Genomic DNA, 17,052 nt, shown 5'->3' with positions numbered 1-17,052 from the left:
TGGAGTTCACATATTAGGATTCGCCTCACTGCGGAACAGGGCTATGATAGGGAAGATCCAGGACAAGAATTGCATGATGAATTGGCAGTAAAAATTGGCGAAAACCAGAAACCGCTGAATCGCCTTCACTGTGTTAGGACACAACCGTTGACACCTTCTCTGGACCCATCCTCAAGTCGGTGTCAGAGATTATGTAACGCAGGAAGGGAGGTCCGTTGAAAAAGGCACTTCTAGAATTTGGCGTATAAATGATTCTCCTTCAGCATCTGTAGAACCTGGAGAACATTGCTCCTGGGTGTAGGCAGATCGGGAGAGAACACAAGGATATCGTCCAGGTACACCACAACGCATGAGAAAGCAGATCTCCAAAAATATCATTCATATATTTCTGGGAAACCACTGGAGAATTGCGGAGCTCGAACAGCATTACGCAATACTCTAGTATATATACTAGTGGCCTTCATGAGTATTAACCCCTTCACTCACAAGCCTGTTTTTACCTTAATGACCAGGCTGTTTTTTTGCAATTCTGACCAGTGTTACATTATGATATTATAACTTTGGAACGCTTCAACGGATCCCAGTGATTTTGAGAATGTTTTTTTCGTGACATATTGTACTCCATGACTGTGGTAAACTTAGGACGATATTTTGCGTTGGTAAAAAAAATCAGAAATTTAGTGTAAATTTCAAAACTTTTGCAATTTTCAAAATTTGAATGTTTAGGTCCTTAAACCAGAGAGCTATGTCACACAGAATAGATAATAAACCACATTTCCCACATGTCACTTTACATCAGCGCAATTTTTGAAACATTTTTTTTATAGGAGGTTAGAAGGGGTCAAAGTTTAATCAGCAATTTCTGATTTTTCCAACAAAATTTACAAAACCATTTTTTTTTTAGAGACCACAAGTGACTTTGAGAGGCCCAGGTGACAGAAAATACCCCAAAGTGACCCCATTCAGAAAAGTGTACCCCTCAAACTGCTTAAAATCACACCCAAAAGGTTTATTAGCCCTTCAGGGGCTTTACAGGAACTAAAGCAACTTGTCAGGAAAAAATGAAAATGTTACTTTATTCTTCAAAAATGTTACTTTAGCCCCAAATTTTGCATTTTCACAAGGGAAACAGGAGAACTTGCACAACAAACTTTGGGGGACATTTTTTCCTGAGTATGAGATACCTCTTATGTGGTGGAAAACTATTGCTTGCGCACACAGAAGGGCTTGGAAGGGAAAGATCGCCATTTGACTTTTAAAGCGCAAAATTGACTGGAATCTTTAGCGGGTAATGTTGCGTTTGAAGAGCCCCTGATGTCTCTAAACAGTGAAGCTCCCCCACAGGTGGCCCCATTTTAGAAACTAGACCCCTCAAGGAATTTATCTAGATATTTGATGAGCACCTTGAACCCCCAGGTGTTTAACAGAATTTTATAATATTAAGCCGTAAAAATAATAAAAAAAAATTATCACAAAATTATTACTTCAACCAGATATCTTTTTTTCACAAAAGTAAAAGGTGACAATGCATCATCAATGTATTGTGCAAATTCTCCTGAGTACGCTGATACCTCAAATGTGGTGAAAATGGTAGGTCTCAGTAGGGAAGGAACATCATTTGACTGCAAAATTGTCTGGATCTGTTAGCGGACACCATGTCACATTTGGAAAGCCCCTGATGTGCCTAAACAGTGGAGCTCCCCCACAAGTGACCCCATTTTGGAAACTAGACCCATCAAGGAACTTATCTAGATGATTTGTGAGCATCATAAAAATGAAAAAGTACATTTTTAACCTAAAAGATATTGCTCTAATCCCAAAGCTTTCATTTTTCCCAAGGGTAAGAGGAGATCAATGAACAATACTATTTGTTGCACAATTTCTCCTGAATTCTACAGTACTCCATAAGTGGTCGAAAACTACTTTTGAGCCAAAGTGGAAAAGGGAAGGAGTGCCATAGTGGAGTGCAGGTTTATTTGGAATGGTTTGTGGGTGGCATGTCACATTGGCAGAGCCCCTGAGGGGCCAGAACAGCAGAAATCCCCCACAAGTGACGCCCTTTTACAAACTGCACTCCTCAATGAAATCATCCAGTGGTGCAGTGAGCATATTGACACTACAGGTGTCTCACAAATATTTTTATTATTGGGCGGTGAACAAATAATTACATTTTTACCACTAAAATGTTAACCTCAGAATTCCAATTTTTAGAAGAATAGGTAAAAAAAAGCCCCATAATGTGTTACACAATTTCTACTGAACGTGGCAATATCCCACATGTGAATGTACAGTACGGTTTGGCCTCGCCATTTTTGGAGCACTGAATTTCCTAGAATAGTTTGCAGACTCCATTTGCAGTTTCCCTGAGTGCCAGAACAGAAGAAACCCCCTCAAGTGACCAAATTGGGGAAATTACACAACTTTGGAAATTCATCTATGGGTCTGGTGACTATTTAGTCTCTGGAAAACAGCCATGGTGTCAAACACAGTGAATGTTGCAGAATAAAAAATTGCAAATAAGTTCCACCCAGTACACTGTAGTGCCCAACTCGTGCTTCTGGAAACCTACAGCTCATAAATTAAGCGGTCTGTCCTCACTACAATAATACCAGACATTTGGATGCTAACTATGGTTTAGGCACTTTGTAGAGCTCAGAAGGAAGGGGGCATTTGGATTTGGGAGCGCAGATTTTGATGGATTTGTTTTTTTTGGGTGAAGCCATAGTGTTTTTCCAGAGCCTTTGTGCTACCAGTACATGGAAGCCCCTGTATTTCCATTAACCGATGACGGACCTGAGTGGGTACTTGTGTTTTTGTGGTTTGGGTTGAATGCAATTTGGTGGTGATTTTGGTACAGCACATTTTGGATCAGTCGCCATTTATCCTGTGGTCTATGCTGAGCGCTTACATCGGGGTTTCCATTTACATCTCTGAAATACGTGATTCAGGTGAAACCCGCGACCGATCCATCAGAAATGAAGCAGCAGAGTTACTCCGAACTCCAGTTGTCCTGTGTTCAGTGGTATCAGTCTTTTCAAAGGGGAACAAAACTGTTGATGACCACACTTTTGTGCATGTCTAAAAAGAGCTGTAAAAAAATGGACACCGTCGGACCACAGGCCAGACATGGTCAGAGTGACTCCCTTGGTCTCATTACAGTGAATTCTCCGTTGGAGATTTTGTCTGAATCACGTTTTTTTACACGTAATCCCTGGTGTAAGCGCTCAGTGTAGAGCGCAAGATAAATGAGCCGTGCTGCACTGTGATATTTTAGCCACAGAATGAACAAATCAATAGCGGTTGAAGAATTGGCTTTATTTTTTACACCATTCACCTTGTGGTATAAAAAACTAGGCAGCAAATTTTGAAGGCTATCATTTTTTTTATTTTTCTGCCGACAGTCATGTGAGAGCTTGCTTTTTGCGAGATGAGTTGGAGTAGTTATTGGTACCATTTTGGGCCACATATTTTTTTTTATCGCTTTTTATTCCGCTTTTTCTGAGTCAGAATCAAGAAAAAACAGCAACTCAGGAATTGTTTGATTTTTATTTACGCCGTGCAGCGTAAAAGTGATGAGTTTTATTCTTCAGATCAGTACGATTACAGCGATGCCACACATATATATATATATATTTTTTTATGTTTTGCTGCTTTTCTACCATAAAAACTATTTTATAGGAAAATAAAAGGTTTTGTATTGCTGTAATCTGAGAGCTATAGATTTTTTAATCTTTTTCACTAATGGAGCTGGACGGCAGCCCATTTTTTTGCGGCACAAGATGACGTTTTCAGCGGTACCATTTTTATCTGTATATGACTTTTGGTTTGCGTTTTATTCCTCTTTTTTTGTATGAAGACAAGACCGTATTGCAGTGTTCGCTGAAGGGGTTAACTAGTGTGACAATTTTATAGATTGGGTTGTTACGGACGCAGCAATACCAAACATACTTTTTTATTTACATAAATTTACATATTTCACTATTTTTTTAATTTTCTGTTTTTTTATTTTCAGATTTTTTTTAAATATTTTTACCAATTTTTAACTTTTTTTCTTTCTTATTTGGTCCCTTTATGGGGCAGTAACTTTCAGTGATCTGATGGCTTATATAATCCACTGCAATGTACGATCACTGTAGTGTATTATATGTCGGTGCTGCACTTGCAGCTCTGACACTTCGCCTCTCATGCATCCGGCATGGTATGTGAGTCTTTCCGTAACTTAGTAACCTGGAGTTGTCATGACGATGACCCTGGGTTACTATGGCAGCGATCAGGTCCCTGTGATCGCATTAGAGGGATCCGATCGATCGGGAGAGGTAAGCGATCCCTCTCTCTGCCTCCTGAATGCTACAATCACAATGATTGCAGCATTTAGGGGGTTAATCTGCCAGAAGCGGCACGGCACCACTCCTGGCAGTGAGAGCCTGGTCTCTGCTGTTACATCAGCCGGAGACCTGGCGGCTATCGCGGGGGTACAGCGCAGGACCCCCCACGATGGCTATTACGTACCCCGTATTTCATAGGTCAGGAAGGCACCGACTTCTATGATGTATAGGTACGTCAAGGGTCAGGAAGGGGTTAAAGGCAGTCTTCCATGCGTCACCTGACCATAATCGGAGAAGATTGTATGCACCACGTAGGTCAAGCTTGGAGAAGATCCTGGAACCTCGGAGACTGATGAATAATTCCGATATAAGCGGCAGCAGATACTTATTCTCGATCGTGATTTGGTTGAGACCTCTGTAACCATGGCTGAAGAGAACCATCTTTATTCTTTACAAAAAAAGAAACCAGCTCCGACCGGTGAGGACAACTCTGGATAAATCCCCTTCACAGATTCTCCTTGATATACATGGACATTACTTGGGTCTGAGCCTGGGACCGAAGGTAAATTACTCTTCATTCAGATGAACGACTGCTCTAAGGAGAACTTGGTCTGTGCCCAGATTAAGGAGAAACTGTTGACGAAAGCATTGGTTGCAGGATTGCTGTGATAGCTACAGGAAACGGGGCTACTGTGCATGGACTATGTGGAACGGAGTTAGCAAAGGACTCACTCGTGATTATTGTATGAGAATGCCGCCCATGGAAGAAGTTTGACCATCTGCAGTGGTGTTCATTGACAAAGTGCCGCAAGACATTCATCAGGAACTGGTTGACTCACTCCACTTGGCCGTTGGAGGGTGGGCTGACGAGGAGTTCAAGGCGACATCCAGCAGCTTACTTCCGGGTTAGGGTACTGTGAGGAATATGGTATATCCATACATGCCAGTCACCTGCCAATCATACACATATTTACATATCCTGACCTACATAAAGACGTCACTCTGTTCAGGATAGAAATCCAATACCTCCATTCTGGAACAAATGGTAAGGGGTGAAAGCTAGTTATAGGGAGGAAAAAGCCCCTGAGGAGAGCAAGACCCCCTGGTGACAAAAGTCATTCCGCTAGGGAAGTGGGAGGGCGATAGCTAGTTTCAGAAAGGCTGCAAAAGGTGACCTACAGACAGCCAGGCTCCCAGGTAAAAATTAAAATTGCAGTGACCGTAGATCCCACAAATATGCCAGGCATATTTTCGGCCTCAGGAAAGCGGGACGCATGTACCAAATATTTTTTCTTAATTGTGGAACGTGCGTATCAACCCATAATTAATAGCTAGCTGAGGGAAGGCAATAGGCCCATGTTTCCTAGCTACAGATAGCTAAAATCATATGAAACATGATGGCAATATCTTCTGCGTGGGACGCTCAGAGGTGGAGATATGAGGGAAGCTGCCATATCATAATTCTCTGGAACCTGAAGGCACATCCCATGTCCAGCCTGGTCATAGGTCACCATGTGGGCGGTATGTGGGAGGTACATGGGTTATTAAATACCAAAGCTGACATTTTGGAGGTGTACTTCTCAGAGAGGACATGTCCAGTAAATGTGTGGAGAGTACCAAGTAAACCACTAGCTCCACAGCGCCTCCCGAGCCAGCACCAGGCCTATACTCAGGGAACGGGTAACTGATTCATCTGTACATCTGCTTGCAGCTATATCTTACTTGTATCTGCATTTCTGACCCTAATATTTGTAAATTTTTTGTGTATATAGTGTGTTATCTAGTGTGCCCTTAAGGTCGATTAAATATATAATTTAATCTTGGGCTGTTTCTTTTATCTTGATTAACGAATACGCTGTCCGTGTATTCGGGTATTACACACTACCTGGGCTGGTTTCTGGCCCTATATAATCCTGCTAACAGACTAGGCTTATATCTAATGAGGAACTGGTGGCACACTACCTGGCGGGCAGGGCCCTGTTTCACTGGGGCTACTGAAAAGGGTCTGTCAGGGTTGTGAGTGCTTGAGGTGTCGTGGCCCGCTCTGTCTCCCTTACCGTGTCTCCCTGTGCCCATGTGGACAGGGGATGTTAGTGTAACCCTGCGCCAAGCTGACCTTACGAACCCTTTGGGGTGCGGAATGTGACGCGTTGGAAGAAGTGACGATGCTGTATCGAGTGACTCCGACGTATTAGACACATCAGGGTGGAGCTGCAAGGTGCTGTGTCGTCACAAATTGGTGAACTGTGGTGGGATGTCTGTGACCCCCCCCGGATGATCATGACAGATTGGTCGCAACGGTGAGATATCTGCGTGATCCCCCTCAGCTGTTCATAACAGGAACACTGGCGCTTTAAGACTAGGTGTGCATGTGCAGCCCAAGAGTAATCCCAGGGCACCTGTGTGGAGTGTGCAGGTCCTGAGAGCCGACGGCAGAAACCGGAGACACAGAAGCTACTGATGGGTGGTCAGGAGGGTGATTGTGCCAGCGTCCCTGCCGGAGGAAGGGGGCAGGGCAGTGCGTGGACGCCAGTAACAGTGCTACTCATGCTACAATTGCTCTTTTGAGGTTTAGCCACAGAATTTCAATGATGTTCAGATCAGGGGACTGTGAGGCCATTATAAAACCTTCAGATTGCGCATTTTGAGGTCGTTTATTGTGGATATTGACCTGTGTTCATTATCCATTTGTAGAAGCCATCCGTTTTTCTCATCTTTCCTCTTCTTTTCAACTTCAGCTTCTTTTAGATATGGTGTTATGTTTGCATCAAGACATTGTTGAAATTTGAATCCATTCTTCCCTCTACCCGTGCAATGTTCCCTGTGCCATTGACTGCAACACAACCCCAAAGCCTGATTGATCCACCCCCATGCCTAATGGTTGGCAAGATACTCTTTTACTGAACTTCTCTCCACACATACCATTGCTCATTGAGACCAAAGAGTTTTATTTTAACCTCATCAGCCCACAGGACTTGTTTTCAAAATGCATCAGGCTTGTGTAGATGTTCTTTTGCAGACTTGTGATGCTGAATTTTATGGTGAGGACGCAGGACAGGACTTCCATGAAGGCCATATTTGTACTTGTATCTCTGAACAATGTACCACAAATCCAGAGTCTACTAAATCTTCCTGAAGGTCTTTTGCAGTCAAGCAGGGGTTCGGATTTGCCTATCTAGCAATCATGCTAGCAGTACTCACAGAAATTGTGCTTGGTCTTCCAGGCCTTATCTTGGCCTCCACTGTTCGTGGAAACGGCCATTTCTTAATTACATTTCGATCTGAGGAAATGGCAACCTAAAAACACTTTGCTATCTTATTGTCTTCTCCTGCTGTGCGGTCCTCCACCATTTTCAGAGTGCTAGGCAGCTGCTTAGAAGAACTCATGGCTGCTCTTTTTTGGCACAAGGTTAGAGGAGACTGGTTTTTGATAAAGCTGTGACATTTCCTAATGATGATAGTGAACAAGCCATAATCCTAAGGTCTGAAACCTAATTTGTAAAATGTAAAAGATTACTTTTTTGGCCTAAAATGCAAATAAAATGTGTCATCTTTATAACATTATGCCTTTTCGAGATCATTTCATCTTCAACTTGCTTAACTCTTCACAATAACAGTAATTCTGACCAGGGGTGCACAAACTATTACATGACACTATATAACCGGCATTACCGCCATGTATCCAGTCACTACAATCAGAGAGGAGCCCTGTAGAGCTAGTACCAGCACTGCCCCATGTATCCAGACTAGTGATGGGTGGACCCGCAGATAACCGGGCTTAAAAAAAATAAAAAATCCGGTTCCGGCCCGCAATTGATCCTGGATATCTGGCTGGATGCGCCAGTCGATATATAAGTCTATGGGGACCAGAATCTGAGGCTTAACAATGATGCTAGAAGGGATAGGGGAATTGGAGGAAGCGCTTCATACTTAGAGTCTCCGGCGTGGCGGTAACTGCTCCCGCGGATGCCGATTCTTCTTCCGGGGCCGCTTATTATTGCTCATCCATATGCAATGCTTTTCCCACTCACTTGCAGTCCAGGCACCTGTGATTGGTTGCAGTCAGACGTTCTCACACAGGCTGGGGGCGCATCTGACTGCAACCAATCACAGGCACGGTCTTCGGGTCACTGTAGATTGGAGTAAAAATAAATAGGCGTAGGGTCACCCCATATTATGATACCTAGCACTGATAAAGCATACGGTTACAGGCTGCAGCCCCCAGCCGTGCGCTTATCTTGGCTGTGTATAAAACTAAGAGAGCCGCATGCGGCTATTTTTGTCATTGTTCTATGGCCGCTTGCTGTAAGTTCAGATGTAGCAGAGCTGGAATCATCGTGAGACCTCGTGTGAATTACGTCGGACCTGGGTGTTTTTGTATTTTATTTCAAATAAAGGATTTTTTGGGTGCTTCAGTTTCTTTCTTTTCACTTACAGATTAGTAATGAGGGGGTCTCAGCGGCCTCCCATTACTAATCTACGGCTTAGTGGCAGATTTGGGTTATTATTAACCCCTTATTATCCAGATGGCCACCGCACCAGGGCAATAGGGAAGAGCCGGGTAAAGTTCCGGGGCTGTCACATCTAATGGATACGGTAATCTTGGCAGGTCCAGACTGCTATGTTTAGGCTGCGGGGGCCCAATAAGCACGGGTCTCCCCAGCCTGAGAATACCAGCTCCCAGCCATTGGGCTTTATTATGGCTGGGTATCAAAATTGGTGGGGACCGCACTCTGTTTTTTTAAAAAATTGTTTAAATAATTAAAATAAAAATATCCACATGCGGTTCTTCTTATTTTGATACACAGCTAAGATAGGTGCACGGCTGGGGGCTGCAGCCATATGCTTTATCTGTGATGGGTATCATAATACAGGGGATCCTATGCCGAATTTTAAAAAAAATTCTTTATTTTTACACCACGATAGAACCGCAGACAGGGTCTGTGACTGGTTGCAGTCAGACGCTGTCACACAGGCTGGGGGCGAGTCTGACTGCAAACCAATCACAGAAGCCAGGACGGCCGGTGGGCGGGGAAAGCAGTGCATAAAAATGAGCAATAATGAGGGGACCTGGAGGAAGAATCGCGACTGTAAGTATGATGCGCTTGCTTCATTCTTAGTTTCTATATTTTTCCTTTATTTTTTTTTTATCTCCCAAGTTGCTGGACCCGGATCATTATCCGAAATTCCCTGAGTATTATGGGCCCGGGTCCGGCACTCGGCTATGTTTGAAACCGCACAGATCCGGACTTTTGGAGTCCGAGTCCGACGATCACTAATACAGAGAGGAGCCCTCTAGTGATATAATTGGCATTGGTCACAGGCCATATCTGTGCTCCTCGCACACCTAGTTTTATGGTGGACATCAGCTTTGCACACAGTTGGTCATGGACCAACCTTAGACTAGACTCCTCAGAGTCTAGACCTCAGCTCTTCACATAGCATCACACACGTCTCTCACCCCAATTGTCACAAACTGGACATCCTATTCAAACCTGTTCCCGTTAGGTCAGACCTCCACGACTCACATCCCACTCCGACGGCAGCCGGGGACCGGACTCCCCGCACCGGCAGCCGGGGACCGGACTCCCCGCACCGGCAGCCGGGGACCGGACTCCCCGCACCGGCAGCCGGGGACCGGACTCCCCGCACCGGCAGCCGGGGACCGGACTCCCCGCACCGGCAGCCGGGGACCGGACTCCCCGCACCGGCAGCCGGGGACCGGACTCCCCGCACCGGCAGCCGGGGACCGGACTCCCCGCACCGGCAGCCGGGGACCGGACTCCCCGCACCGGCAGCCGGGGACCGGACCCCCCGCACCGGCAGCCGGGGACCGGACCCCCCGCACCGGCAGCCGGGGACCGGACCCCCCGCACCGGCAGCCGGGGACCGGACCCCCCGCACCGGCAGCCGGGGACCGGACCCCCCGCACCGGCAGCCGGGGACCGGACCCCCCGCACCGGCAGCCGGGGACCGGACCCCCCGCACCGGCAGCCGGGGACCGGACCCCCCGCACCGGCAGCCGGGGACCGGACCCCCCGCACCGGCAGCCGGGGACCGGACCCCCCGCACCGGCAGCCGGGGACCGGACCCCCCGCACCGGCAGCCGGGGACCGGACCCCCCGCACCGGCAGCCGGGGACCGGACCCCCCGCACCGGCAGCCGGGGACCGGACCCCCCGCACCGGCAGCCGGGGACCGGACTCCCACACGTACATTGATAGTCTCTGGCCATTCTCCTCTCACACACATGGCTCTCACAACGTAATGCAAAAATAGGAGGATTTTATTAGACCGGAGGCCTCAGTAACAGCTCAATGTGAGCGATGAGGAGGTGACATGGCTCCGTCAGATCTGCTCCGGTCTGTGGTGTAGAGCAAAGTTTTATCCTGTGCTACAAAATCATGTCCACATGAGGCCGTGGGCAGTGGCAAGTGCTGTATAGATGTCCGTTCGGGCATAAGAGCAGGTAAAAAAGCTAAACCTGTTAAAAACAAACTAAAATCAGAAGTGACGTGGAAATCTTATAAAAAAACAAAGCCGAAAACAAGTCTGTAGGTACGCCAGGCGACAGTACAAGACATCTGTATTCCCGCAGTCTCTAGATCTCCACCACACAATGCTGGATCTCCGGGCTGTACTCTGACTCCACGGTTGTCTCTGACACTTCATACATGGCCTGAAACCTGGTTCTCTTCTCCTGGATCATCTTCTGCCCGACCGATGTCAGCAAGCCTCGAACGCAATGAACCCTGACCAGGCCAGAGTGACCCCCAGATACAATCCACGGGTACGAGTCCAAGTTGGGGTTAAACCGGACCTAAAGATGACAAAACAGTTCAGAACAAAGATGCGGTGGGTGCTCAGCTTATGTGCGAGCAGACGTGGGGGCTCCTCAGCCCATACACAGGCTGTGGGGGACCTCACTCTATATACAAGCTGTGGTGATCTTCGACACATACACAGGCTGTGGGGGTCCTCACCCTATATACAAGCTGTGGTGATCTTCGACACATACACAGGCTGTGGGGGTCCTCACCCTATATACAAGCGGTGGTGATCTTCGGCCCATACACAAGCTGTGGGGGACCTCACTCTATATACAAGCTGTGGTGATCTTCGACACATACACAGGCTGTGGGGGTCCTCACCCTATATACAAGCGGTGGTGATCTTCGGCACATACACAGGCTGTGGGGAACCTCACCCTATGTACAACCTTTGGGAGTCTTCAGCCCAAACAAAAGCTGTCGGGGTCCTCACCCTATATACAAGCTTTAGGAGTCTTCAGCCCATACAGAAGCCATGGAGGTCTAAAGCCTATATACAAGCCGTGGGGTCCACAACCTTACATACAAACTGTTGGGGTCCTCACCCTATATACAAGCTGTGTGGTCCTCAACCTATATATAAGCTGTGAGGGCCTCAACCTATATACAAGCTGTGGGGTCCTCACCCTAAATACAAGCTGTGTGGTCCTCAACCTATATACAAGCTGTGTGGTCCTCACTCTAAATACTGTGGTGGTCTTCAGCCCATACATAACCTGTGGGGTCCTCACCTTTTGTATGCCCTCCAGCTGTACGCGCTCCATGTTTAGGTTGCCCTTCTGCTCGTTGGTTTCCATCCTCTTGAACGGCTCCCGGCTTCTCAGATTATGGAATTTCGTCTATAGGAAGGAGAAGGCGATTACTGACAGCAGAGTTGCCAAGGACCAAACCCCCATACCATGTGCTGACAGGGCCCTATTCACACAGCCTGAGGGTATTGTGCCCACTGTACACGTGGTGGAGGAGGATAATGCTCCGGGCTGCTATCAGCATGCGGTCTCGGACCCTTGGTGCAGTGATGAGAAATCAATCTTCACTCATTGTGGACAATTGTAGCTTCAGTTTTGTGAGAACTGTACCCAGCACGAGGCCCATACAGATATGGAGGGGGGATAAAATAATGGCCGCATAGAGCCCGGACCCCAACTCCATCATATAATGGAGGTTGTGAGACCGGCCTCCCCCAACATCAGGGTCTGACCTCACAAATCCTTTTCAGGATAAAGGGTCAAAAATGCCGACACATACCTCCAAAACCCTACCTAGAAGAGCGGCAGCGGTTATATCTCCAGGGGTCCATACGTTACACTGTCACCACAGAGAGGACGATCAGGTCACGGCTGAAGAACATGGACGCCCCCCACACCCGGACCCCCATCATTACAGTCCAATGAAGAAACCTACCATATCCATGTCTTGAAACAGCAGTCTGAAGCGTCCGCTCGCTGCCCGGAATGACTTTGGATTGAAATGTTCCCAGGGACAGCTCTCAGCCAGGGGCTCACTCCGCGCATGGTCACTACCATCAGGGCCCTCTGCAGACAGGGGCGCACAAGACTGGAAGTCCACCTTATACACCGGCTGTGAGGAGGAGACAGAGAAAGGAAGTGACCGACAGCTCTGGAGTGCACTCAGGCACATCAGCCGGCCCCCGGAAGACACACAAGCACGCCAGCCGGCCCCCGGGAAGCACACAGGCACGCCAGCCGGCCCCCGGAAGACACACAGGCACGCCAGCCGGCCCCCGGGAAGCACACAGGCACGCCAGCCGGCCCCCGGGAGGCACACAGGCACGCCAGCCGGCCCCCGGGAGGCACACAGGCACGCCAGCCGGCCCCCGGGAGGCACACAGGCACGCCAGCCGGCCCCTGGGAGGCACACAGGCACGCCAGCCGGCCAACGGGATGCATGCAAGCCATTCAACAGGACGCATGCAAACACACCAGCTGGCCCCCAGGAGGCATGAAGGCACGCCAGCCGGCCAACGTCCTGCACACAAACCGGACAACGAGACGCACGCAAGCCGGCCAACAAGACGCATGCAAACACACCAGCTGGCCCCCGGGAGGCATGCAGGCACGCAAGCCGGCCAATGGGATGCACGCAGGGACGCCAGCCGGCCCCCACGAGGTACGCAGGCATGCCAGCCAGATCCACGGGACACAAGCAGGCATGCCAGCCGGCCTCCTCGACGCAAGCAGGCATGCCAGCCGGGCCCATGGAACACAATGCAGGTATGCCAGCTGGCCCTCGAGACGCACGCAGGCATGCCATCCGGATCGCAGTATGCACGCCAGATATATTGCGGGACACACACAGGCACGTCAGCCGGTTTGCCAGACACATACACACAGACATGTTAGCCGATCCGCAATTGGGACCGCCAGTTGGCCAGTGGGACGCATGCCAGATCATGGGACAAATGCACGCGGGCACGCCAGCTGGATAGTTGGATAAATACAAGCCGGCACACTAGCCGATTTGCAGGACGCACGCTAGTTGGTTTGCGGGATGCACGCAGGCACGCCAGCCGCCCCCGGGAAGCACGCAGTCACGCCAGCCCGCCCAAACAACATAGCTCTGCACACTCACTAATCTGCGCTCTGATGGTCGCTTCGTGTTAACATATTGCACGTTCAGTTTGGGGAACATGATGACCATGACCTCCCCAGTAATGTCCCCGGATGTGATGGAGCTGAGCCAGTCTGAGCCAGAGACACTCTGTAGAGGGAAGAGGAGTGAGCAGAGACGTGTAAGTAACAAGCCTAACAAGATAATGCCCCCCGAGAACCATCCTCCACAACAAAGGCCAAAGACGTCCCACATCCCATCCACCGGTGAACAATGCACCAGCCCATCCCGGAGAGGAGAGGCCAAGCTTCCTGCATCACAGGTAACGCACCATTCAGGGGAGGAGCCACAGATAACGCACCATTCAGGGGAGGAGCCACAGGTAACGCACCATTCAGGGGAGGAGCCACAGGTAACGCACCATTCAGGGGAGGAGCCACAGGTAACGCACCATTCAGGGGAGGAGCCACAGGTAACGCACCATTCAGGGGAGGAGCCACAGGTAACGCACCATTCAGGGGAGGAGCCACAGGTAACGCACCATTCAGGGGAGGAGCCACAGGTAACGCACCATTCAGGGGAGGAGCCACAGGTAACGCACCATTCAGGGGAGGAGCCACAGGTAACGCACCATTCAGGGGAGGAGCCACAGGTAACGCACCATTCAGGGGAGGAGCCACAGGTAACGCACCATTCAGGGGAGGAGCCACAGGTAACGCACCATTCAGGGGAGGAGCCACAGGTAACGCACCATTCAGGGGAGGAGCCACAGGTAACGCACCATTCAGGGGAGGAGCCACAGGTAACGCACCATTCAGGGGAGGAGCCACAGGTAACGCACCATTCAGGGGAGGAGCCACAGGTAACGCACCATTCAGGGGAGGAGCCACAGGTAACGCACCATTCAGGGGAGGAGCCACAGGTAACGCACCATTCAGGGGAGGAGCCACAGGTAACGCACCATTCAGGGGAGGAGCCACAGGTAACGCACCATTCAGGGGAGGAGCCACAGGTAACGCACCATTCAGGGGAGGAGCCTCTATATCACAGGTAACGCACCATTCAGGGGAGGAGCCACAGGTAACGCACCATTCAGGGGAGGAGCCACAGGTAACGCACCATTCAGGGGAGGAGCCTCTATATCACAGGTAACGCACCATTCAAGGGAGGAGCCTTTATATCACAGGTAACACTCCATTCAGGGGAGGAGCCTCTATCACATGTAACGCACCATTCAGGGGAGGAGCCTCTATATCACATGTAACGCACCATTCAGGCGAGGAGCCTCTATATCACAGGTAACGCACCATTTAGGGGAGGAGCCTCTATATCACAGGTAACGCTCCATTCAGGGGAGGAGCCTCTATATCACAGGTAACGCACCATTTAGGGGGAAGAGCCTCTATATCACAGGTAACGCACCATTCAGGGGGAAGAGCCTCTATATCACAGGTAACGCACCATTCTGGGGAGGAGCCTCTATATCACAGGTAACGCACCATTTAGGAGAGGAGCCTCTATATCACAGGTAACGCACCATTCTGGGGAGGAGCCTCTATATCACAGGTAACGCACCATTCAGGGGAGGAGCCTCTATATCACAGGTGACGCACCATTCTGGGGAGGAGCCTATATCACATGTAACGCACCGTTCAGGGGAGGAGCCTCTATATCACAGGTAACGCACCATTCAGGGGAGGAGCCTCTATATCACAGGTAATGTACCATTCAGGGCAGGAGCCTCCATATCACAGGTAACGCTCCATTCAGGGGAGGAGCCTCTATATCACAGGTAACGCAGCATTCTGGGGAGGAGCCTCTATATCCCATGTAACGCAGCATTCTGGGGAGGAGCCTCTACATCACAGGTAACGCACCATTCAGGGGAGGAGCCTCTATATCACATGTAACGCACCATTCAGGGGAGGAGCCTCTATATCACATGTAACGCAGCATTCTGGGGAGGAGCCTCTATATCACATGTAACGCACCATTCTGGGGAGGAGCCTCTATATCAAATGTAACGCACCATTCAGGGGAGGAGCCTCTATATCACAGGTAACGCACCATTCAGGGGAGGAGCCTCTATATCACAGGTAACACACCATTCAGGGGAGGAGTCTCTATATCACAGGTAACGCACCATTCAGGGGAGGAGCCTCTATATCACAGGTAACGCTCCATTCAGGGGAGGAGCCTCTATATCACAGGTAACGCTCCATTCAGGGGAGGAGCCTCTATATCACAGGTAACGCACCATTCAGGGGGAAGAGCCTCTATATCACAGGTAACGCACCATTCAGGGGGAAGAGCCTCTATATCACATGTAACGCAGCATTCAGGGGAGGAGCCTCTATATCACAGGTAACGCACCATTTAGGGGAGGAGCCTCTATATCACAGGTAGCGCACCATTCAGGGGAGGAGCCTCTATATCACAGGTAACGCTCCATTCAGGGGAGGAGCCTCTATATCACATGTAACGCACCATTCAGGGGAGGAGCCTCTATATCACATGTAACGCTCCATTTAGGGGGGTTATCACATCTCTGGGGGACACACATGGACGTTCCTTACCCACACTGTCCCCTTTCGCGGTGTAGCGAAGTACGGCTTGTAGCCCAGGAATCCGGAGTCTATGTAGTGGATGCCACAAAACCCGTGTCTGGGAAGAGAAGAGGGAGGGCGTGAGGTTGTGGCGTGACGGTAATGGCAGCTGTGTGTACGGGACACTCACGAGGCGTAGCAGTTGTCCTGCGCCACCACCACACCGCAGTACGGCAGCAGCCACGTCAGCTCCGTGCCCTGGAAACGCTTCATACTGTTGACTGGTGCGTGCAGACGGCGAAGATCCCAAAACTTCACACGACGATCACTTCCACACGTCACAAAGAAGTTACTGAGAACAGAAATACACAGGTGATGGCGGAGCAGGAGCATTATAAGAGGAGGTTATTACACTCCGGGACGGAATAGGAGGAGGGTATTACACCACAGGACGGAATAGGAGGAGGTTATTACACTCCAGGACGGAATAGGAGGAGGTTATTACACTCCGGGACGGAATAGGAGGAGGGTATTACACCACAGGACGGAATAGGAGGAGGGTATTACACTCCAGGACGGAATAGGAGGAGGGTATTACACTACAGGACGGAATAGGAGGAGGTTATTACACTACAGGACGGAATAGGAGGAGGTTATTACACTCCAGGACGGAATAGGAGGAGGTTATTACACTACAGGACGGAATAGGAGGAGGGTATTACACTACAGGACGGAATAGGAGGAGGTTATTACACTACAGGACGGAATAGGAGGAGGGTAT

General features: G+C 49.4%; 1 protein-coding gene across 4 annotated transcripts in view; it reads right to left on the bottom strand.

Annotated features, from left to right (window-relative positions):
- Positions 1 to 10,592: 10,592 nt before the first annotated feature.
- The window catches only part of GTF3C2 (general transcription factor IIIC subunit 2), a 101,655-nt gene continuing 95,195 nt past the window's right edge, over positions 10,593 to 17,052 (bottom strand). For all 4 annotated transcript variants that reach the window (XM_075341398.1, XM_075341400.1, XM_075341399.1 and 1 more), the window contains 6 exons: positions 16,462 to 16,623; positions 16,302 to 16,389; positions 13,747 to 13,875; positions 12,559 to 12,735; positions 11,886 to 11,993; positions 10,593 to 11,144 (listed from right to left, as the gene is read on the bottom strand). In XM_075341398.1, coding sequence (XP_075197513.1) covers positions 10,926 to 11,144; positions 11,886 to 11,993; positions 12,559 to 12,735; positions 13,747 to 13,875; positions 16,302 to 16,389; positions 16,462 to 16,623 — 883 coding nt within the window. In that variant the 3' untranslated portion in view covers positions 10,593 to 10,925. The remainder of the gene's footprint in view (positions 11,145 to 11,885; positions 11,994 to 12,558; positions 12,736 to 13,746; positions 13,876 to 16,301; positions 16,390 to 16,461; positions 16,624 to 17,052) is intronic.

The sequence above is a fragment of the Anomaloglossus baeobatrachus genome, chromosome 3 (assembly GCF_048569485.1).
Source record: "Anomaloglossus baeobatrachus isolate aAnoBae1 chromosome 3, aAnoBae1.hap1, whole genome shotgun sequence".
NCBI classification, from domain to species: Eukaryota; Metazoa; Chordata; class Amphibia; order Anura; family Aromobatidae; genus Anomaloglossus; species Anomaloglossus baeobatrachus.
The sequence above is the reverse complement of the archived record's forward strand: the minus strand, read 5'-3'. Positions and strand labels throughout refer to the sequence as shown.